The 24,391-nt window shown below is 41.8% G+C and overlaps 1 protein-coding gene across 1 annotated transcript; it reads left to right on the top strand.

Annotated features, from left to right (window-relative positions):
- The first annotated feature begins 6,601 nt into the window (after positions 1-6,601).
- On the top strand, positions 6,602-23,656 carry Sumo1 (small ubiquitin like modifier 1). The gene is made up of 5 exons (XM_048344948.1): positions 6,602-6,752; positions 15,670-15,744; positions 17,159-17,236; positions 17,734-17,805; positions 22,825-23,656. The coding sequence occupies exons 1-5, from the start codon at positions 6,741-6,743 to the stop codon at positions 22,891-22,893; spliced, it is 306 nt and encodes a 101-aa protein (XP_048200905.1). The 5' UTR covers positions 6,602-6,740; the 3' UTR covers positions 22,894-23,656.
- The last annotated feature ends 735 nt before the right edge of the window (positions 23,657-24,391 follow it).

Consider the following 24,391-nt stretch of genomic DNA (forward strand, 5'->3'; position numbering starts at 1 on the left):
TATTCAGCGAGAAATCGCTTTATAATGCATTTCCCAGAATCAGTCCTTGAACAGTGTCATTTACATAATCATCTCAATGATACTAAAGAACTGACTCTGATTTGAGATTTGAATCTTGGCCAATTACACCGATTGTCTAGAAATTCCCTCGTGCAAGAAAAATAAGAATCAGTATTTTCTTAAACAGGTCAAGGAGAGAAGTACAAGAAACAGAATATGGGAGACTAATATGAAAGGCTTTGGATTTGGAGCCCCAGTACCTTCACACACACAAAAAAAACATTTAAAAAGCTCTGTAGGGCTAGAAATGTGGCTTAGTGGTAGAGTGCTTCCCTAGCATCCATGAAGCCCTGAGTTTGATTCCTCAGTACCACATAAACAGAAAAAGCCAGAAGTAGCACTGTGGTTCAAGTGGTACAGTACTAGACTTGAGAAAAAAAAAACAAAACCTAGGGACAGTGCCCAGGCCCTGAGTTCAAGCCCTAGCATTAATAATAATAGTAATAATAATGATAATCACAACAACAATAGTAATAAATTAAAAGTTTTGTAAACAGCCTGAATAGAGTTTGAACAGTCTAAAAAGTTTCGAGGCTAGAAAATGGGAGAAAGTGAGGGAAAGGGTAGTATTGTCCAAAAAGAAATGTACTGGTTACCTGACTTATGTAACTGTAACCTCTGTAGATCACCTTCATAATAACAATAAAATTTTTTAATTTGGTTGTGCATTGGTGGCTCACATCTGTAATCCTAACTACTCAGAGGCTGAGATCTAAGGATTGAGGTTTGGAACCAGCCATGGCAGGAGAGTCTGTGACACTCTTAATTCCAATTAACTTCCAGAAAACCAGAAGTTGAGCTGTGGTCCAAAGTGGTAGACACTACCCTTGAAAGAAAAATGCTCAGAGACACAATCAGGCCCTGAGTTCAAGCCCCACAACCAACAAAAAATAAAAAGTCTGGAGGCTAGTTTACTCAGGAAACACAGAAGATGTGGGTGAATTGTATTGCCTAGCTCTATAATCAACTCAAGAAAGTCTCATGTTTGGCTAGCTAAAATATAATTACACTCTTTCATCAGTTTCTTGTGACCTTGACCTATACCTAATTCAAATTCATGGTCAAAATTGTTTGTGTGGCTGGGAATGTGGCTTAGTGCTAGAGGACTTGTCTAGCATGCATGAAGCCCCGGATTTGGTCCATCAGTACCACATAAACAGAAAAAGCGAGAAGTGGCGCTGTAGCTCAAATGGTAGAGCCCTAGCCTTGGGCACAGAAAAGCTCAGGGACAGTGCCCAGGCTGAGTTCAAGCCCCAGGACTAGCAATAAAAATAAAAATTAAAGTTTGTGGCTGGGCATCAGTGGCTCATGCCTGTAATCCTAGCTACTCAGGAGGTTGAGAAATCTGAGCGTTATGGTACAAATCCAGCTTGGACAAGAAAGTCTACAAGAATCTTTTTTTGGAGGCCAGTCCTGGGGCTTGAACTCAGGGCTTGAGCACTGTCCCTGGCTTCCTTTTGCTCAAGGCTAGCACTCTACCACTTGAGCCATAGTGCCACTTGAGGCTGGGCCTTTTCTGCTTATGTGGTGCTGAGGAATCAAACCCAGGGCTTCATGAATGCTAGGCAAGCACTCTACCACCATCCACATTCCCAGCCCCCAAACTTTCCTCTTTTTAAGTTGGTAATCTCAGGCATTTTGCTACAGTAATAGACTTGACCAACATTAATGGCTACTGCATCAATAGATAACAGGAAGTTTTCAGCTTCACTATGATCTTATAGGACCACTTTGTATGGGTAGCCAGTCATTGACTATAATGTTATTGTGTGAAGTATGCCTTTAATTCATATTGAGTTATTTGGGAGTCTTTAACTTCCATTTCTTATATAATGGGCAGGAAATGTTTCTATCTTCCATTTTTACCCGTTTTAATCCTGTCATACTAAGATAAATCCTTGCTAAAACGTAGATATGAATGTGAGAGAACTAGGGCTAGGAATGTAGCTTAGTGGCAGGGTGCTTGCCTAACATGCTTGAGGCCTTGGGTTTGACTCCTCAGTACCACATAAATAAATAATAGGTAAAAAAAAATTTAAAGAAGAATTAAAAAAAAAAGAAGAGAGAACTAGTGAAGTTGAAAGAACGAATTAGGAAAAAGTACAGACTGAACATGATTTTATCTCTTTTTTTTTTTTTTTTTTTGGCCATGGTGCTTGAACTCTGGGCATGGGCACTGTCCCTGAGATCTTCAGCTCAAGGCTAGTCCTCTACTACTTGAACCACAGTGCCACTTCTGGTTTTTCTGGTGGTTAATTGGAGATAAGAATCTCCTGGACTTCCCTGCCTGGGCTGGCTTTGAACCTCGATCCTCAGATCTCAGCCTCCAGAGTGTTGTAGAGCTGACTCCATCTTGATTAGGGAAATATGGGTAGGAAATATTGGGGGGAATAGTTGATTCCATCTTGGTTATTAGGTCAACCTGACCCCAAAATTCTGCTTTTATAAATGGCTTACTTGTTATTTGCTCTACCCCGTGTCAACCTCCTACATCTGTGAATTTATTGTGTGCTCTACCCCCTGCGTCAACCCCCTACATCTGTGCTACGCTTTTACCTTTATAAACCCCAATTTGAGGACTGCTTGGGGTCACAGTGTCAGCTCCTGAGTATGCATTGTGTCTCTGGCCGGTCAGCCTGCTTTTCACTGTCGCAGTTCAGCTCCCGAGTTTGTGCTGCGTCCCTGGCTGGTCAGTTTGCTTTTTGCTTCCCCAATAAATCCATCTTTTTGCTTGAGACTGTCTCTGAGTGGTGAACTCTTGGAGGGACGGGGAAATCCTCTCTCTCAAACCCCATAACATTTCTAACCCCGTAACACAGAGTAGCTAGGATTACAGGCATGAGGCGTTGGTGCCTGGCTTTTGACTTTGCCTTTCTAAGCAACTGATTTTTGCTGGTTAATTGGAGATAAAGAGTCTCTTAAGATTTGTCTGCCTGGGCTGGCTTCCAACTGAAGGTCTCATATCTAAGCCTCTTGGGTAGCTAGGATTACAGGCATTGCCACCTGCATCCAGCACCCATTAATTTCTTACATGGATTGAAACTGTTAATTTCAAGGGAAAATCCCAAATATATGAATGTCATTACATTCCAATTTTGCACAGCAGGTTTTATGAGTATATATTCTTTCTTTCTCTTCCTTCTGCTTCCCTCTATTCCCTTCCTCTCCCTTTGTGAGACCTCTTCTCAATGGAAAACTAGGTACTATGATGTGGGTGTTTTTCTAGGAAGGCTAACAAGAAGTCGAAAATAGACAGATAATTGGCCAGGCAAGCATCTAAGCAGGAAGTAAGACTATTACAAAATAACCAGTGCAAAAAGGAGCTACAGATATGGCTCAGTGGTGGAGTGCCTGCCTACCAAACATAAGGCTTTGAATTAAAAAACTATGTACTTCCAAAAAATAAAAATATTTCTTAGATGCGCACTGGTGGCTCATGTCCATAATCCTAGCTACTCAGGAGGCTGAGATCTGAGGATTGTGGTTTGAAGCTAGCCTGTGCAGGAAAGTCTGTGAGACTCTTATCTCCAAATAACTACTAGAAAACCAGAAGTGGTGCTGTGGCTCGTAGCCTTGAGCCCAGGCCCTGAGTTCAAACCTACAACTGATAAAAAAATAAAAAGTTTCCAAGTTTTTCTAAACATTCTAAGTTATAACCTAATTAACTGCCAAAATGTGCTAGTGATGTCATCTCCATTTCCATCTTTACTACTATTGATCCAATTCTCACTGTTGTTTATCTTCTAGAGTAATAATGTGCTTCCTATTATAGGCCAACCTACTATAGGCCTTCTTGTACCAGTCCTGGGACCTACACTGAGGGCTTAGGCACTGTCTCTAAGCATTTTTGTTCACGAATAGCACTCTACCACTTAAGTCACAGTTCCACTTGGGGTTTTTGGTGGTTAATTGGAGATAAGAGTCCCATGGAAGCTGGGTGCTGGTGGTTCATACCTGTAATCCTAGTTACTCAGGAGGCTAAGATGTGAGGATCGTGGTTCAAAGCTAGCCCAGGAAGAAAAATCCATGAGACTCTTATCTCCAGTAAACTACTCAGAAAAAGCCAGAAATTGCACTGTGGCTCAAGTGGTAGATCATTAGCCTTGAGAAAATGAATTTCATTAACAGCACCCAGGCCCTGAGTTCAAACCCCAGGACCAGAAAAAAAACATCTCATTGACTTTCTGGACCAGGCTGGCTTAGAATCTCAAGCCTCACATTTCAACTAGGATTTCAACTAGGATTATAGGCATGACCCACCAGCCCTTCCTTTTTGTTGTTGTTGATGATGGTACTGATACCAGAGATTGGACTCAAGGCTTTGCACATTCCCACTTTTTGCTAGCTATCTGGATGGAGTGTTAAAGACTTTTCTGCTCATGTTGGCTTTGAACCAAGATTCTCAGATTTCAGCTTCCTGAGTAGCTAAGATTACAATTGTGAGCCACCGACTCCCTGTTCCTATTTACAAATAGTTTCATACTTCCCCTACCCATCTACTTACAGCTCTTTTCCTTTCAGAATGAGCTGCAAATTTCTTTAAATGGCTTCCCAGGCTCTCTGTGAATATATCCCCACTTTCCTCTGTGTTTCACTCTCACCCCTGATTTCCCGAACTAAGCTTGCACAGAACTTGTATAGAACTTGTCATATCTGTTCCTTCTCCACAGCCCTATATTGCTCATACTTTGTCTAGCTCATCAGTTTGCAAAGTATGGCTTATGTACTGCTGGAGGACTCAAAAACTTTTTTAGAAATGTGCAAGGTCTTTGTAGATAGGATTAAGTTAAGCAACGGTTTGTTAGGCAGTCACTACCATTTGAGCAGTCCTTTAATATTCTTTGTGAAGAGATGTAGCCATTTCTTCCATGTATAAGACATAGCTTGGGAAACACACATATTCAGGTTAGTTCATTTGTGAACTTGAGACAAATGGGAGCCACCCAAAAGGAGGGATAAAACAATCAGATGCTGGCAAGCCTCTTTTCTATAGGGACCATATTGTTATCCTGGGTAATGCCTAGATGACCTAGCTGAATTTCTTACCCTATTCTTGTTTATCCTTGAGGCCAAGATGCCTGTAGACCTGGTGGGCTACTAGAAACTGGTTGGATTTAAAGATGGATGCCAGAGTGACCCCCAGACCAGCTCCACCTAATACCATCTGCCTGCTGATAACATACTGCTGGGGCCATAGTACTGGACAAAAACCAACATGACCACTGAAAAGAACCATAATAGGTGGGCTGGGAATGTGGCTTAGCGGTAAAGTGCTTGCCTAGCATGCACAAAGCTCTGGATTTGATTCCTCAGCACTACATACACAGAAAAGGCTGGACGTGGCTGTGGCTCAGAGGTAGAGTGGTAGCCCCAGGACTGGCAAAAACAAACAAGCAAACAAAAAAAAAACAATAAAAGGAGCAAAAAGGGGCAGCAGTTTCTGGATGAGTTTTGAGAAGTTTTTGCCCATTAACAGAAATACATGAAATTTCCTCCCTTTTACTAGTGTCTCTCTTTTTTTTTTTTAGCTCTATATTTACAACCTCTAAGTCCTCTTTCCTCATTACTCCCAGGGTTGAAAGCTGATTTGTGAGGTTATCTCTCATTTCTTTTTGTCAGTGGTGGGCTTGTGCTTTCACTGCAAAGTCAACAAAGGACATAAATGAGGACTCAGAACTCACAGCAGCTATAAAGTTAAAAATGCTGCAGACGTGTTCTACTCACCTAGTGGCAAGCTTGGGCCAGCCTCCTGAAAAGCTGCCTTGCTTTAGTAGTCAAAGCTGACCAATGAGCTGCCTACAGCTGAACGCGGACGTTGACTGAAAACTCCAGAATCTTGAAACCCTCCCTTCATCCCCTCCACCACCCCCGCTTAAAAATAAAAGTTCTTGTTATTTTATGTACTCAAGATTCAAAACATTTACTCTCTAATTTGTAGCATAAATAACTATTAATGTAAGACTTTTTTTTAAGCATTTAAAAATTAGTGTATACTTATAGGATCAAGAATCCACAAAAGGGAGCAGTGGCTTCATAAAGCGCTATCCTTGAGCAAAAAACACTCAGGGCTATAGCGCCCAAGTCCTGAGTTCAAGCCCCACGACCGTAAAAAAAAAAAAAAGACTGTCGCACTGTTGCTTTTGCTGTGGCGATCAATCAAGGTCACCTGTTTGGCCGGGAGGAGGTGCAGGTAAACAAGAAATGTTGGTTCTTGGGTAAGTGTCAATATTTAGGAAGAGTTGAAGAGCAATCTAGGAGGAGACAAAAGCAGTATCTAGGTTCAGAAGGCCGCCAGGATGGCTACCCACGTCCAGACGCCAGGCCCTAGGCCTTTTCCTCTCGGCTGGGTGGTGAAAGTTCAGTCCGAGGTGCGGAGGCTTCTGGTTCCCGGGGGAGCCGAAGGAGCCCCCAATTCCCTGCCTCAGCCTCCGACAAAGCCGCTACTCACGGCCGGCCGCTTCTAGGCCACTCCCCCAGCTCGCTTTCCCGCCGCCCTTTACCTCTCCTGCACGCCCCGCCCCCGTGCGTGTGGCGGAAGTGACGCAAGGCGTAAGCGGAAGTCCCTGCAGCCGCGGTGTTGTGCTGTGGGGAAAAGACACGGATTTGTAAACCCCGGAGCGAGGTTCTGTCCGCCCGAAGCCGCCGCTGTGCAGAGACCTCCGGGTGAAGTCACAGTCACCATGTCTGACCAGGTACTGGGCGCGGAGGTCTCGGTGGCGGTCGTCGGGGCCTGGCGCCGCTGGCCCTCCTGCTGCTCGGCCGAGCGCGAGCGCGGGTGGGGGGGGCCGGTGGTGGCTGGTGGAGACGCGGGGGAGGGGAGCGTGAGGTGGGGGAGGGGGAGGCTGGTGGGGGCTGGGCCGGCATGGAGGGGAGCCGGCTGGGCCGGGGGACTCCCGGGCCTGTGGCGGGGCTCCGGGCGCCGCCCCTCTCGGGGCTCGCTGCGCATCCCCAGTGCTCGGGCGCTTCTGGTCGCAGTCTTTTTACGTCGTCCCACTTCTTTTCTCCCGGGTGGACCAGGTGCAGAACCCCGCTTCCACCTCCTGAGAGAATCCCCCGGGAACCCGGCCGTCTCCTCCAGAGGTCTGATTGCAGAAGCAAGGCCTTAGGCCCCAGTTATGTAACGGGAGAGAATCTCTGCCTGGGAGTCTCTGTGTCCCTGAGAAGTGGCTGCACTCTACTTCTTGGTTCTTTGGTCCGGGCAGAAGGAGACCCAGTCTCATGTTGCTGAGAACTTAGGAAAAGCTTCTTTCAGTACGGTTTGTTGCTAGGGCCAGCTCCTCCCCCCCCCCCCCCCCCCGCTGCTTTCTTCTGTAGCCTTTTTCCATCTGGGGGTGCAGCGCTGTCTTCTCTGGACTTTCCCACTTCTTACTCGGGATTGGCTCATCGACTCTCCAGTTGTAAGAGAGCACTCAGAATACTCAGGAAGCTAGACCAAGACTGTTGAGAGCAACAAAAGCCATTTTAGCTAAGCAGTAACTTCCAAATGACTGGTGCTTTTGAGGAAAATAGTAGGAAAACTGTAGAACAGTTTCAGAATAATTTGAAAAAGCCGCCAGTGAAAGGCAACGTGCTCCATTTCAGGGTTAGTCTCAAGAATTTTGCCTGGATTTATTATTCGATTAGGAGTGATTGATTTTTTTTTTCTCTGAAGATTTTATCTTGTTCTAACTAACCAATTTTGTGGCTCGTTTTTAATCCTCAAGGTTTTGCTCTGGTCTTCGTTCAGATGACTTTGGGTTTTAAAAGTACTTTTGGACTTAGTGATAATTCAGAAAACGTTTTAATTTCATGATGTACTTGAACTTTTAAATTTAACACAGTTATTCCCTTGGCTTTTAACCCAGTTTTGTACCAGTTGGTGAGAGCAAGTGATTTGTACAAAATCCTTTTTTTTTTTTTGTTAGCCCTGGGGCTGCACTCTGGGCCTGGGTGCTGTTCCTGAGCTGCTTTATGCTTTAGCTCAAGGCAGATGTTCTACCATTTGACCCACAGGGCCACTTCCGGGCTTTTTTGTGTAGTTTATTAAAGATAACAGTCTCAGGGACTTTTCTACCTGCTTTGGCTTCGAATTGCGATCCTCAGATTTCAGCCTCCTGAAGTAGCTAGGATTACAGGCATGAGCCACCGGTGATTGGCTTACAAAATGCATTTTAAAATCTTACTATCTAGATTGGTTTTGGATTTATTACTAATAATATAGATTAATTCCCAAGTTGGCATGAGAATAGCATTATTAGTGTCTCCCTAGGCAGTTACTTACTTTGTTGCCAGGGAGGAAAGAACAGCTGTAAATGCTTAGTCTTTGTCAGCCTTGTATTTTGATGCTTGAACATAGCTAGAAAGCATGTTGAAGTTTATGATAGCCTGATAGAATAATTTACAGAGAGAATAGTAAAAGTAAATTGTAGAATTATTTTTGCTCCAGTTTGAAGTCAGATTAAGAAGGAAGTAAAGAAATATTTAAATAAGGGACAAAAGACACATTTTTTTCCCCAGGGGTATCTTTGAGGCCTTAACTCTTAATACTAGGACATTATTCTTTTGGTTCTTTTTTTTATTTTTGTCATTTTAAGGTTTGAACTCAGGGCCTCATACTTGTTAGGCTGGTGCTCCACCACTTAGCCATGCCTTCAGCTCTGCTTTTTGCTGGCTATTTTGGAGATGGTATCTTTCAGACTCATTTTTCTGTGCTGGCTTTGGACTGAGATCCTCCAGATCTGTCTGTCTAATCCTAGGATTACAGGTGTGAGCCACCTGGGCCTGGCTACTCTTATTCTTTGGTGGATGTTGAGTGAAGTTTTGGGGGGTTTTTTGGTCGTGGTGCTTGAACTCTGGGCCTGGGTGCTGTCCCTGAGCTCTTCAGCTCAAGGCAAACTACCACTTCAGCCACAGCGCCACTTCCGGACTTTTCCTGCCCTGTCTGGCTTTGAACCACAGTTCTCAGATCTCAGCCTCCTGAGTAGCTAGGATTACAGGCGCCAGGCTTGAATGAAGTTTTCTAACTCTGATAGGCCACAACACAGTAAAATGTAGAAGCAGATGTAAAAAAATCCAGCTTGCTTTTTAAAAACTGAGCCAGACATTGAAGATATTTGCAAAAATGCAAATTTTTTTATTGGAAATTAAAAAAAAAATTTTAGGGAGGTGTCAGTCTTGGACTTCAACTCAGTGCCTGGGGCTTGTCCCTAGGCTTTTTCACTCAAGGTTAGTGCTCTGCAACTTCGAGCCGTAGTGCCACTTCTGGTTTTCTGGTGGTTAATTGGAGATAAAGAGTCTCATGGACTTTCCTGCCAGGGTTGGCTTTGAATCAAGACCCTCAGACCTTAGCCTCTGGAGCAGCTAGGATTACAGGTGTGAGCCATTAGCTCCCAGTGTGATTTTTTAAAAAAAACTATTTTGTTTTATTTATTTATTTTTTGCCAGTCCTGGGGCTTGGACTCAGGGCCTGAGCATTGTCCCTGGCTTCTTTTTTTGCTCAAGGCTAGCACTCTGCCACTTGAGCCACAGCACCACGTTGGGGCTTTTTCTGTTTATGTGGTACTGAGGGGGCTAGGAATGTGGCTTAGTGGTAGAGTACTTGGCTAGCATGCTTGAAGCCCTGGGTTCAAGCCCTACAACCCACCAAAAAAAAAATTACAATATTTTTCTATGTTTTTCTATTTTTTTCTCCTCCTTTTGGGGGGAGAAGGAAAGTGGAATGGCAATGTGATAGGGTTCTCCTATGTAGCCCAAACTGCCCTCCAACTGTCCTCCCAAATGCTGGGATTACTGTGTGTACCACCACACTCAACTACAACATTTTATCCTGTATCTTGGTGCAGTTTGTGCAAATGTGTTAAACTTGTGAAAATTTCTGTAGACCTTGTGTGTATTTTTTTGTATGTATATTAAATTTTGGTAGAACCTTTTAAATAACTGGTCCTAGGTATTCAGAACAATGAGCTAAGAGAACAGAACTCCACCCTTCCTTCCTTTAGGTCTTTCCTTCAAGGTCTTCTTTGGCTCAGAAAAGGCAGTGAATGTATAAATAAGGGGGAAAATTCTGAAAAAGCATCTTAAAGAAAACATGGCCAAGGCTGAGAATGTGGCTTAGTGGTAGAGTGCTTGCTTATCTGGTGGTTTGTCCACTAACCTGTATAGTAGTTATGTGTTGCAGAATCTCATTGCTATATGTTATTTCAGTTTCTGGAGTGAGTTTACTTATCCTTCTGCTTTTGAAGGATATCAAATTAGATTTCTAGGATTTTTTTTTTCCAGAGACCAGCTTGCTATTAACTTTTCTCCAGAAACAAGTCTAGACATCATTAGTTCAGGGATGATGGATCATAAAAATAGAGAGGCTTGGGGGGGATTAGAGGGGAGGGAAGGTGGGAGAAAAATGAGGCAGGAGGTAACAAGTATGACAAGAAATGTGTGTAACTGTAATTCTTCTGTTCATCACCTTGACAATAAAATTAAATTTTAAAAAATGGAGAGGCTAGTGAAAGTGTTAGCTTATCTTTGGAAATTTCAAATCCTAGTGTTCACATGTTTTTATGAAATTGAAGTGAATTATCTCTTGTTCCCAGACATGAAATAAAATACTGAAAAGATAGTTTCTTGAACTATTGTGTACAACAGTCACAAGATCTTTACTTAAACTGGCTATTGTGTACAAACATGAAGCATGAGTAAGATTTTGTAGTTTCATACTGGAAATACTGCTTTCAGTTTGTTAAATCACTTAACATTTAATGACCTAGTATTGCCTGATATCTTTCTGCAGGAAGTTATGTCTGAATGGTATTGAAAGAGGGAGTAGGTTGAGAAAGCAGAGATAATTGAGATAGAGGATGTGTATTCAAGGAACTATAAATAGTTTATGATGACTGGAGGATAGAATACTTACAGGAGAGATAGGAGATTAAAGATGGATTGCAAGGCAAGAATCAGCATAGGAAAGATCAGTCTCTGTCAGCAAAGGAGTTTGAATTTAATCCTTAAGATTTTAAGCAGATCAGATTGTAGAGACATAGTATTGATAGCAGTTTGGAGAATTAATTGAAGGAGCAAGAGTATTAAAACTGTTCCAGTAAAGTTAATGATCAAGGAGTGCCTGAAGTAAGGCAATGGAATAGACAGAATGGGATGTGCATGATAGCCACTAAGGATTGTTAGAATGATGAATGATTAAGAAGGTTAAGGGGCTGGGAATATGGCCTAGTGGTAAGAGTGCTTGCCTCCTACACATGAAGCTCTCGGTTCGATTCCCCAGCACCACATATATGGAAAACGGCCAGAAGGGGCGCCGTGGCTCAGGTGGCAGAGTGCTAGCCTTGAGCCGGAAGAAGCCAGGGAGGGTAGGGTGCTCAGGCCCTGAAGTCCAAGGCCCAGGACTGGCCAAAAAAAGTTTATGAACTGGGCAGGCTCATGCCTGTAATTCTAGTTACTCAGAAGTCTGAGATCTGAGGATCAGATCAGCCATGAGAGTCCGTGAGACTCTTATCTCCAATTAACCACCAGAAAACCAGAAGTAGCACTGTGGTTTAAATGGTAAAGTGCTAGAGTTCAGGGACTGTGCCCAGGCCCAGAGTTCAAGCCCCATGACTGACCAAAACAAAATATAAAAAAAAAAAAAACCCAAGAAGTTTAAGAGAGCCAAATGCCCGTGGCTCATACCTGTACTACTCAGGAGGCTGAGATTTGAGGATTGTGGTTCAAAACCAGCCAGGACAGGAAAGTCTGAGAGAGACTACTTCCAATAGCACCAAAAAAAGTTGCGAGTGCTATCCTTGAGCAATAAAACTCGGGGACAGTGTCCAGGCCCTGAGTTCAAGTCCCAGGACCAGCAAGAAGAAAAGAAAAAAGTGAAAAATAGTTTGAGGGAAACAGAAGCCAAAGATGCCCCCAAGCCTCTGTTGTTGGCAGCTGAATGCTTGTTATGTAAACAGGACATTTATTGTAATTGGGAGTTAATAGGCTTAAAAAATATATTTTTTGTTTTGTTTTTAGTGCTGGGGATTGAATCCATACAAGCATACATACTAATCCACACTAAGCTGGGGATTGAACATACTAAGCATACATACATTTTATGCATTGAGCCCAAGTTCTGTAGTTAGTTTTAATTTTGGCTTTCAGAAAGATGTTAAAACTTATAGAAGAAAAAAAAAAAAAAAAAAACTTATAGAAGAGTTAGGTTTTCTGTTCAGTTTTGGACATTTTCATATTAAGATACCCAAAAGGGACATTAGCCCTGGCACTTGTTTGAGTATTAAACAGTAAAGTTGGGAAAGAAAGACAGGTGTAAGATATCACAAGAAATGTACACACTGCCCTACTATGTAACTGTACCCTTTTTGCACAATACCTTGTCAAAAAATTTTTTCTATAGCCTAGTGGCAAGAGTGTTCGCCTCATATACATGAAGCCCTGGGTTCGATTCCCCAGCACCACATATATAGAAAATGGCCAGAAGTGGCACTGTGGCTCAAGTGGTAGAGTGCTAGCCTTGAGCAAAGAGAAGCCAGGGACAGTGCTCAGGCCCTGAGTCCTACGCCCTAGGACTGGCAAAAAAAAAATTTTTTTTTCTTTAATAAATTACAAAAAAAAAGAAATGAGGGGAAAAAAACCAGTAAAGTTGTCAGGTTGGAGAGAATGATCGCTACATATACATATATATGTATGTATATGTGTGTGTGTGTGTGTGTGTGTGTGTGTATATATATATATATAATTTCTCTACTCCCATATCCAGATGTGGGGCTTGAACTCTGTCCCTGAGCTCTTCACCATTTTACCACTTAAGCCACAGTGCCACTTTTGGTTTTCTGGTGGTTAATTGGAGATAAGAGTCTCAAAAGATTTTCCTGCCCAGGTTGGCTTTGAAACGTGTTCCTCAGATCTCAGCCTCTTGTGTAGCTAGGATTACATGCGTGAGACATGTTGGAACGTGGCCTGTAATTAATATTTGAGAGGTACAGTAAAGAGCAGAAGATCTAAGACCATTAATTCGTTGTTTTTTGTTTTTGTTTTTTGCCAGTCCTGGAGCTTGGACTCAAGCAGGGCCTGGGCACTGTCCCTGGCTTCTTTTGCTCAAGCTAGCACTCTACTTCTTGAACCACAACACCACTTCTGGCTTTTTCTGTTGATGTGGTACTGAGGATTCGAACCCAGGGCTTTGTGCATGCTAGGCAAGCACTCTACCCTTAAGCCACATTCCCAGCCCCTAAGGGCTTTAATTCTGAGAAAGACTAGCCTTTATGAACATGACAAGATGAAGAGACAGTAGAATTTTGGAAGCCAGATAGATTTGAAAATGTCCACTGAATTGAGCTTTAAGGAGACCAGATAGTAACTGTTGGTGAGGTCAATGTGGAGTGTAATGGTGAGGCTTAAACCAGTGTATAGAGGTTTTGAGGGTAAAAGTAGGGAGAGCAAATAGTAATTTTGTTGTTGTTGGTCATGGGGCTTGAACTCAGGGTCTGAGCGCTGTCCGCAGTTCTGTTCCAGGCTAGTGCTGTACCACTTTGACCTACAGCTCCACTTGTTTTCTGGTAGTTGGAGATAAGAGTTCCAAGGACTTTCCTGCCTGGGCTGGTTTCCAGCTGTGATCCTCAGATCTCAGCCTCCTGAGTAGCCAGGAGGTGAGAGCCACCCGTGTCCTGCTGATTTTTTTTTTTTTTTTTTTTTTTTTTTTTTTTTGCCAGTCCTGGGGCTTGAACTGGGCATGGACACTGTCCTTGAGAAACTAGCATTCTACCACTTTGAGCCACAGAGCCAGTTCTGTTTTTTTCTGTTATGTGGGTACTGAGGAATCGAACCCAGGGATTCATGCACGCTAAACATGCACTCTACCACTGAGCCACATTCCCAGCCCTCTGATTTTTTTTTTTGTAATACAGTACTTCAGTTTATCAGTTGATGCAAATTGATGAAAGAATGAAATAGATGTTGTTGAGATAATTTAAGGATAAAGGGAGAGTCCAGTTCATGGTAGGTTGCCATCCTGAAAGTACAAGGGCTTGAATTCATGTCCCAGTTATCACAGAAGAGAGAGGGGAAGGGAAGTCCAATTCAACCGAATCCTTGTGTTCAAAGTTAGTGGTAAGGTGGGTGCTGGTATCTCATACCTGTAATCCTAGCAAGGAATACAGGCATAAGTTACCGATGCCCACCTCCAATTTTTTTTTTTTTTTTTTTGCCAGTCCTGGGCCTTGGACTCAGGGCCTGAGCACTGTCCCTGGCTTCCTTTTGCTCAAGGCTAGCACTCTGCCACTTGAGCCACAGCGCCACTTCTGGCCGTTTTCTGTATATGTGGTGCTGGGGAATCGAACCCAGGGCCTCATGTATACGAGGCAAGCCACTAGGCCATATCCCCAGCCCCCACCTCCTACTTTTTGTTACTCACCTTTCAAATTCGAGTCCATTTCACCTGATTTTGTTTTCCACCAGACCTTATCTTTTTTTTTTTTTGCCAGTCCTGGGGCTTGAACTCAGAGCATGAGCACTATCCCTGGCTTCCTTTTGCTCAAGGCAAGCACTCTACCGCTAAGCCACATTCCTGGCCCCCAGGCCTTATCTTCAGACTTGTATATTAATGTTTCAGGTTTGAAATACTAAAATTGTCTAAAATACTAGATGTAAAACTGAGTCAACTGTAATATACATTAAGTCTATACTTTGATTTTTCTAAATTATCTTTGCTTCTGCTGTATAGTTGATTTACATACCTTAGTAAGCATTTTTTAATTGGGATAAATGCTTCAGGATAGGCTGTGAGTGTTGGATTTGGAATGTTTGACCATGAATTTATGGAGGATGAACTCTGTGTAGTTAAGAGGAGTTGATTGTAGAGCAGTTTCTAAGTTGGTTCCTATGTCCAGCAAGCAGCATCATCATCCAATAATTTGTTAGAAACATGCTCAAACTGTCCTCCCTCAAATACCTCACTCAGGTTTGAACTTGCCTTGCTTGGATAGCTGTTCTACCATTTGGGCTATGCCTCCAGGCTGGTGTTTATTGATGCAATTATGGGGCTTGAATTTAGGGCTCTAGAGTGCTGTCCCTGAGCTCTATTTTGTCAAAGCTAGTGCTCTGCCACTTGCCACAGCTCCAGTTCCAGCATTTTGTGATAAATTTGAGATGAGTCTTAGACTTTTCCTGCCTTTGCTGGCTTTGAATTGCAATCTTTAGATCTCAGCCTTTTGAGTAGCAAGGATTACAGGGGTAAGCTGCCTACTCCTAGCCAACTGTTGTTGTTTTTTTTTTAATTTTTTATTTATTCGTTTTTGTTTATGTGGTACTGAGGAATCGAACCCAGGGCCTCATTCATGGTAGGTAAACATCCTGCCACTAAGCTACATTCCCAGCCCCCAACTGTTTTTAACAGATGCTTTGGGTGTCTTTGATGCATAGTAAAGTTTTAGACCATCACTTTGAGTATGATGATAAAAAAGACCTCTTCTAGATTTTTAGTGAACCTGGATTTGGGAAAGTAATTGACTTAGGACTATTTTGCAGAGAAAGAAATAATTTCTGTATTCGCAGGTGCAGATTCTATACTCTAAATAGGTGCTCATAAGTAATTAAGATATCATTTAGCACCTTATATCTTGAAATTTCTTTCAGGAGGCAAAACCTTCAACCGAGGACTTGGGGGATAAGAAGGAGGGAGAATACATTAAACTCAAAGTCATTGGACAGGTGAGTTTCTTCCCTCTCCCCCTCTTCTCCATAATTAGTCTCTATGGTATGAACAAAAGTAAAAAAATATGGTTAAGACAAGTTATTTTAAAAATTGTATCTTTACCATAATGCATCTGTTGAAGGAAGAGGAGGCTGATATTGGTTTTTTGGTTGTTGTTGGTGGTGGTTGTGAGGCTTGAACTCTGAGCCTGGGTGCTGTTCCTTAACTCTTCAGCTCAAGGCTTGGAGATGAGTCTCAGTTTTACATCCAGTCTTTCCTGCCTGGGTTGGCTTTGAACCACTATCCTCAGATCTCAGCCTCAGTAGCTAGGATTATAGGCGTGAGCCTCTGGCACCTGGCTTGACATTACTTTATGTTCTTTGCTTTAGATTACCTTAATTTTTCCAAATAGAACTCTGTTCTTGATTGGCATTTGTGAATCAATCCTTTTCTTTTCTCCAGTCCTTTTCTCTTCTGGCATCTCATTTCTCTAGATGTTTGTCTGTGTCTTATTAATTCCTTTGGATCTATTATTTTATGATATGTGTCATTTGCTTAAGTTTAACCATTTTCTGTGCCTTTTTGATAGGAGGGGTTCACTTGTTTTGAGTTGCTATTAGAAGTTTAATTTTGAAGAAATGCATCCTTTTTTTGTTGTTGTTGTTTTGTTTTTTGCCAGTCCAAGGGCTTGAACTTAGAGCCTGAGCACTGCCCCTGGCTTCTTTTTGCTCAAGGCTGGCACTCTACCACTTGAGCCACAGCACCACTTCTGGCGCTTTTTTCTATATGTGGTGCTGAGGAATCAAACCCAGGGTTTCATATATACAAGGTGAGCACTTTACCTGTAGGACTTATTCCCAGCCCGAAGAAATTCATTCTTTAATATAAAAACTTATACTGATAATTTATTTTTGTGTGTGTATGCTGGTTCTAGGACTTGAACTCAAGGCTTGGGTGCTGTGCCTGAGCTTTTATTGTTCAAGGCTAGTGCTTTACCACTTGAACCACAGCTGTACTTCCAGTTTTTTAGTGGTCACTTGGAGGTAGTCTCTGAGATTTTCCTCTCTGGGCTGGCTTTGAACTGTGATCCTCAGATACTGGTCTCCTGAGTAGCCAGAATTACAGTGGCTCAGCTTATACTTATATGATAATTTTAGCTTCAAAGACTGATTATCTTTGTTTTATTAAGCTTTTTTTATAATAGGTAAATAAAAAGGCTTATTTTATAATAGGTAGATAAAAAGCACCTATGAGGATAATTTGAGTGTTTTGATGAATTCTGTTAATGATAAAGGAATATTTTAGTGGAAAAATGTGACATGGTTAATGTTTCTGTAGTATACATGTAATATAGATAATTAAGTAAATTGCTTTACACAATGTAAATAATTTATACAAAGAGAAATAATAGTTTTTCTTTTATCTCTTTAGGATAGCAGTGAGATTCACTTCAAAGTGAAAATGACAACACATCTCAAGAAACTCAAAGAATCATACTGTCAAAGACAGGTTTGTGGGCCTGGAAATGTGGCTTAGTGGTCAAGTGCTTGCCTAGCATGCATGAAGGTACTCAAGAAACTGAGATCTAAGGATAGTGGTTCAAAGCCAGCCTGGGCAGAAGAATCCTCAAGACTCTCATTTCCAGTTAACCAGCAAAAAGCCAGAAGTGGGCATGTGGCTTAAGTAGTAGAGCCACTGTTACGAGCCAGAAAGCAGAGCAAGAGTGAAAAGCCCTAGCTAGGTTCAAGTTCTGGTACTGCCATTTAAGAAAAGAGAAAAAAAAACACTTCTGGCTTTTGGATGTTTAATTGGAGATAAGAGTCTCTTACTTTCCAGCCCAGGCTGGCTTCTATCTGTGACCCTCAGATTTCAACCTTTTGAATAGACAGGATTATAAAAGTGAAGCCACTGGTACCTGGATTAGTCTTTTTTTTTTTTAATATTATGGTCTCTTGGTTGCTCCATATGAATTTAAGATTTACATTTATTTGTTTATTTCTTTTCAGGGAGTTCCAATGAATTCACTCAGGTTTCTCTTTGAAGGTCAGAGAATTGCTGATAATCATACTCCAAAAGAAGTGAGTAGCCTCTTAATTAATTTTTTTTTTTTTTTGGTTGGTTGTGGGGCTTGAATTTTGGGTCTGGACACTGTGCCTGAGCAGCTTTGCCCAAGGCTAGCACTCTGCCACTTGAGCTACAGCATTACTTCCAGTTTTCTAGTGGTTAATTGGAAATGAGTCTCCCAGACTTTCCTTCTTGGGTTGGCTTCGAACTGTGATCCTCAGATCTCAGCCTCCTGAGTATTTAGACAGATGTGAGCCAACAGTGCCTGCTGAATTAAAAGTTTTAAGTTAAAAAAAGAAATAGGGGCTGGGGATATGGCCTAGTGGCAAGAGTGCTTGCCTTCTATACATGAGGCCCTGGGTTCAATTCTCCAGCACCACATATACAGAAAATGGCCAGAAATGGCGCTGTGGCTCAGAGTGGCAGAGTGCTAGCCTTGAGCAAAAAGAAGCCAGGGACAGTGCTCAGGCCCTGAGTCCAAGCCCCAGGACTGGCCAAAAAAAAAAAAAGAAATAAAGGGGGCTGGGAATATAGCCTAGTGGTAAGAGTGCTTGCCTTGTATACATGAGGCCCTAGGTTCGCTTCTTCAGTACCACATATATAGAAAAGGCCAGAAGTGGCGCTGTGGCTCAAGTTGGCAGAGTGCTAGCCTTGAGCAAAACAAAGCCAGGGACAGTGCTCAGGCCCTGAGTTCAAGCCCCAGGACTGGCCAAAAAAGAAGGAAAGAAAGGTGTTGGGATTGTAGCTCAATGATGAAGCATGTGCTTATCACACAGAAAGTCCTGTTTTTTTTCACCAATATTACAGAAAAAATGTGTGTGACACATGAATGCATAAATGTACATATATTTTTGGGAGTATGCTGGGGTTTGAATGCAGGGCCTTGTATTTGCTAGGTAGGAACTATCAGTTGTGCCACTCTGCCATGTCCATCTGTCTGTCTGTCTGTCTAATCTATAATCTGCAGTCCTAGGGCTTGAACTCAGGGCCTGAGTGCTGTCCCTAAACTTTTTGCTCAAGGCTAGTACTACTTTGAGCCACAGTTCCACTTTTGGTTTTGTGGTGGTTAATTGGAGATAAGAGTCACATAGACTTTCCTGCCAGGGCCGGCTTTGAACTGCAGTCCTCAAATCTCATCCTGCTGAGTATATAGGATTACAGTGTGAGCCACCAGCACCTACCTGGTGCTTGTTAACTTTTTGTTTAGTCTGACCTGAAACTTAGAGCTTTTTGATCTCTTATCCCATCTCCTAAGCTAAGATTATAGGCATGAACCACTGCATCTGGCCAAAAGAAATGAACAAATTGTCTGTTCAACAATTTGGTTCACAGGTACAAAATATCCTTGCATATTCATTGATTGAAGTGATGCATCACTTATCAGAGCCAAATGTCTTTTTTGGTCAGTCATGAGGCTTGAACTCTGGGCCTGGGTGCTGTCCCTGAGCTCTTCCTACTACTTTGAGCCACAGAGCCGCTTCTGGTTTTCTGATGGTTAATTGGAGATAAAAACTTGTGGACCTTCCTGCCTTGCCTAGGCTGGCTTTGAACTGTGATCCTCAGATCTCAGCCCCCCGATTAGCTAGAGTTACAGGTGTGAGCCACCAGGGTCCAGCCCAAATGTCTTTAAAAACAATTTTTTTTTGTGTATGGCTCTTGAGCTGAGGGCTTCACACTCTCCCTTGGCTTTTTCACTCAAAGCTGGTGATCATACCTCTACTTCTGGCTTTTTGACAATTAATTGGAGATAAGAATCTCATGGACTTTTGGCTTGAGTTAGCTTTGAATCTCAGTCCTCAGATCTCAGCTTCCTGAGTAGTTAGCATTGTAGGTGTGAGCTACAAGCTTCAGCTTAAAATATCTTTGTGCGTTTATCTTTTTTCTTTTTTGGTAATACTAAGACTTGGGGACTCAACTCAGGGTTTCACGATTTAACTTTTGTTTTGTTTTGTTGTTTTTTTGCCAGTCCTGGGGCTTGGGACTTAGTGCCTGAGCACTGTCCCTGTCTTCTTTTGCTCAAGCTAGCACTCTACCACTTGAGCCACAGCGCCATTTCTGGCTTTTTCTGTTTATGTGGTACTAAGGAATCAAAACCAGGATATCATGCATATTAGGCAAGCACTCTACTGTTAAGCCACATTCCCAGCCCATGATTTAACTTTTTTTTTTTTTTTGCCAGTCCTGGGCCTTGGACTCAGGGCCTGAGCACTGTCCCTGGCTTCTTCCCACTCAAGGCTAGCACTCTGCCACTTGAGCCACAGCGCCGCTTCTGGCCGTTTTCTGTGTATGTGGTGCTGGGGAATCGAACCTAGGGCCTCGTGTATCCGAGGCAGGCACTCTTGCCACTAGGCTATATCCCCAGCCCCATGATTTAACTTTTAATAGTTTATTAGCCTTGTCTTTCCTGAAATTTATTATTTTATTTATTTATTTATTTTTTGCCAGTCCTGGGGCTTGAGCTCAGGGCCTGGGCACTGTCCTTGAGCTTCTTTTGCTCGAGGCTTGCACTCTACCTCTTGAACCACAGCACCACTTCCAGCTTTTTCTGTTTATGTGGTTGGTGCTGATGAATCGAACTCAGGGCTTCATGCATGGTAGGCAAGCACTCTACCACTAAGCCACATTCCCAGCTCCAGAAATTGATATTTTTTGAAGACTGTGAACCAATTTTTTGAGTTTCTTATACTTTGGGATTGTCTTTTTCCTCATACCTTGACACAAGCTGTAGTTTTGGCTACAACACATAGGACTTATCTCAGGGTATAATAATTTGTAGCACATGAAGTCCCTTATTGATGATAGTAATATTTATTGTGCTGGTCCTGGGGCTTTAATTTCCTGAGTTTTTCGGTTCATGGTTAGTGCCCTAGCACTTGAGCCACAGCTTCACTTTTCTGGCTTTTAATACCACTGGCTAGGTTATGTTAAATAATTTATTTTTATGCCAGTCCTGGGGCTTGAACTCAGGTTTTGGGTGCTGTTCCTGAGCTTTTGTGCTCAAGGCTAACACTCTTATACTTGAGCCCAGCTTCACTTCCAGCTTTTGATGCTTAAGTAGAAATAAGATTGTCTTTCCTGCCTGGGTGAGGCTGGCTGTGAATCTGGATCCTTAGATCTCAGCCTCTTTAAGAGCTAGGATTCCAGGTGTGTGCCACTGGTACCCAGATGGTGATGTTAATTTAGATCACTCAGTTTTTGTTATAATCGAATTATGCATAGGCATATACTTGGAAACTTCGTAGATATTCTTTTGTGATTCTTTCATTAATATCTGTCACTTTTTTTTTTCTTAATTTTGGTCATGGGGCCTGGACACTGCCCCTGATCTCTTTTTGCTCAAGGCCAGCGCTCTACCACTTTTGAGCTATAATTCCACTTCCAGTTTTTTAGTTGAGATAAGTGTTTCCTGGACTTGCCTACCCTGCTGGCTTTGAACTGTGATTCTCACATCTCAGCCTTCTGAGTAGCTAGGATTTCAGACATGTGCCACCAGTGGCCACATTTCATCACTTTCTTTTACTGTCTGTCACAATAAGATGCTTCAAACTCACCTTGTACATTCCTTGCCGTAATTTGGCATAATCTCTGGCCTATCTTAGATATTTAATACATATTATTGCTACTTTATCTTGAGTTTAATTTAGCACATTTACTTTTCAGGGAAATTTTGAGGCACTGGGAAAAAGTATTTCAAGAGCAACTTCCTGGTGCTACTGTTCTCATGTTTCTACTGATGTACTTTTGTTATTGTTGTTGCTGGTCCTGGAACTTGAACTCAGAGCCTGGGCCCTTATTTTTTTTGTTCAAGACTAGCACTTTGGGGCTGGGAAAGTGGGTGGCTTAGTGGTAATAGAATGCTTGCCTAATATGCGTGAAGCCCTGGGTTCCATTCCTTAGCACCCCATACACAGAAAAAGCCGGAAGTGGCACTGTGGCTCAAGAGGTAGAGTGCTAGCCTTGAGCAAAATCAGCTCAGTGACAGTGCCCAGGCCCTGAGTTCAAGCCCAGGACTGCAAAAAAAAAGAAAGACTAGCACTTTATCACTTGAGCCACAGTGCCACTTCAGCTTTTTGCAGGTTAATAGGAGATGAGTCTCAGACTTTCTTGCCCATACTGTCTTTGAACCCTTTGAACCTTGATCCTCACATCTCAGCCTCCTGAGTTGTTAAGATCATAAGTGTGAGCTGTGCCCCAGCTCAAATACTTATTAAAGTTTGTATTAAAGTTTGAAAACACATGCTGTCTTCCTGATTTGAATGTTTGGAATTTTATTTCTTTGTACCGTTTACCCAGACTATGTGATATACACATATACACATATGTGATATACTAAGTTAACCTGTGCTCCAGATACTGGAGACTAAATTCAAGGCCTTGCACTTACTAGGGAAGTGCTTTTCCAATGAGCTAAATTCCTAACCCCAGTAGTTTTAGTTTTTATCTGTTTTCTTTTTAGCTTGTGCTAGATTTGAATTCATCGCTTCAAACTTGCTTAGATGGCACTCTTCCACTTGATTCACTCCTCCAGCCTGGGTTTTTTGCTGGTTATTTTGGAACCAGAGTCTTTTGGACAGGAAGTCCTTTTCTGTCTGGGCTAGCTAGCTTCATTCAGAATGCAGCTCCCTGGATCTCAGCTTCTTGTGAAGCTAGGATTACAGGTGTGAGCCACTGACATCCTGTTAGCACTTTGGTTTTATATAGTGAATCGTTTGGGAAATGAAATTGACATAGGAGAGTAAAATGGCTTGGATAATCTGAATCAGAAGGAGGACATAATTCTATGGTTATTCTGTTTCTGGTGTTGGAGGTAAGGGTGTTTGAACCTAGAGCCCTGGACATGGCAGGTAAATCACTAAGTGATATCCCCAGCCCTTGTAGGTTCTTTAGATCAAAGAAAATAGGATTCATAGAGTGCAGTTAACTGTAGAGCACTGTTGTTGCCACTTGCACTTTAAAATGGTGGCCACATAATTACAGCTAATTTTAAAATAGTGCATTTATATTCTATTACTAACATTTTTCTCCTCTTACAGCTGGGAATGGAGGAAGAAGATGTGATTGAAGTTTATCAGGAACAAACGGGGGGTCATTCAGCGGTTTAGATATTCTTTTTATTTTCTTTTTCTTTTGCCTCAATCCTTTTTTATTTTTAAAAATAGTTCTTTTGTAATGTGGTGTTCAAAATGGAACTGAATACTGGCACTCCATCTCTTTAAAACATCTGTTAATTTGAATTCTAGTGCTCATTATTCATTATCATTTGTTTTCATTGTGCTGAATTTTGGTGATCAAACCTCAGCCCCCTTCACATTGCCCTCTCATTTAAAAAAATGACGTATGTGCACAGAGAGGCCACTTTTCAGGACTGCAATTTTAGGTAAGATCGACCAATGCGAGTGTTCACAAAGACTTTCCAATTGGCCCTGAAGTTCTAGCATGTGATTGCCTCACTCCTGGACTATGACTTTCAGTGGTAGATGGAAGTTTTTCATAGAACTGAACTGTAGGAAAATGACCTTTCCTTAACTTGAAGCTACTTTTTAAAGTCTGAGGGTTTGGACCAAAAGAAGAGGAATATATCAGGATTGGAATCAAGCTGGCAGACGTGGTAAGAGTGATGCTTAACTCCAAAGATGGCTTCACTGAAGAGAAAGTGTTTTAAGATTTAAAAAAAAAAATCTTGTCAGAAGAACCCAGAAAAGTTCTAATTTTCATTAGAAGTTAATAAAGTTGTTGGTGAAGAAGTGTATACAACAGAACACTGCTCCTTTTGATTTTATTTGTACTTTTTGGTCTGGGACATGGGTTTTAAATGGACACTGTCTGTACCAGCCTCATTAAAATAAACAATATTTGTAAAAACTGCATTAGTACTCATTTTATTTTAAATGTATAAAAGAAAAAAACTAAAGGTTTTCTTGCATAGTACTGGAAATTATTTGTATATGGTACAAATATTTCTTCAGTACTATATGGTGATGATGTTAATAACGTTCACTGAAAGTTTTCTAAAGTGCCTTCTGAATCAAGGATTTAATAAGACCATAGTATTTTTTTAAATACACAATGCTTTGCTTTTTTTAAAAAATGGACATTCCTGTATGGTGCATTTAATGGTAGTTACCCAATTCTGTTGAATAAATGGGCATGCCAAAATTTTTAATTGATTTATGGTGATAATTTCAGTTACTTTAACAGTTTATAAAATGTTTAGTTAAGGTTTGCTATATTTTATATTTTCCTTTTAGTTATGTTCCAAATCTTTAAACTTTATATGAAATGAAAATACCTTATTTGTTCCCAGTGCTTAACTTTTCCTTTTAACTCTAGTGAATCACAAAATTCAACATATCTCTGCATATATACAATCCTATTTCCACTGTTATCTCAGGTAGGGTGCCTCTGAATACTTGAAAGAGCAAGTAAAACCTAACTTGGATAGGTTTTATGAACTACTTGTTGAAAAAAGTAGATTGGCTTGATTTTTCTCTCTTTTTTTGGCCAGTTCTGGGCCTTGAACTCAGGGCCTGAGCACTGTATCTGGCTTCCTTTTGTTCAAGGCTAGCACTCTTTTACTTGAGCCACAGTGCCACTTCTGTC

Source organism: Perognathus longimembris, chromosome 4, assembly GCF_023159225.1.
Source record: "Perognathus longimembris pacificus isolate PPM17 chromosome 4, ASM2315922v1, whole genome shotgun sequence".
Classification (NCBI taxonomy): domain Eukaryota; kingdom Metazoa; phylum Chordata; class Mammalia; order Rodentia; family Heteromyidae; genus Perognathus; species Perognathus longimembris.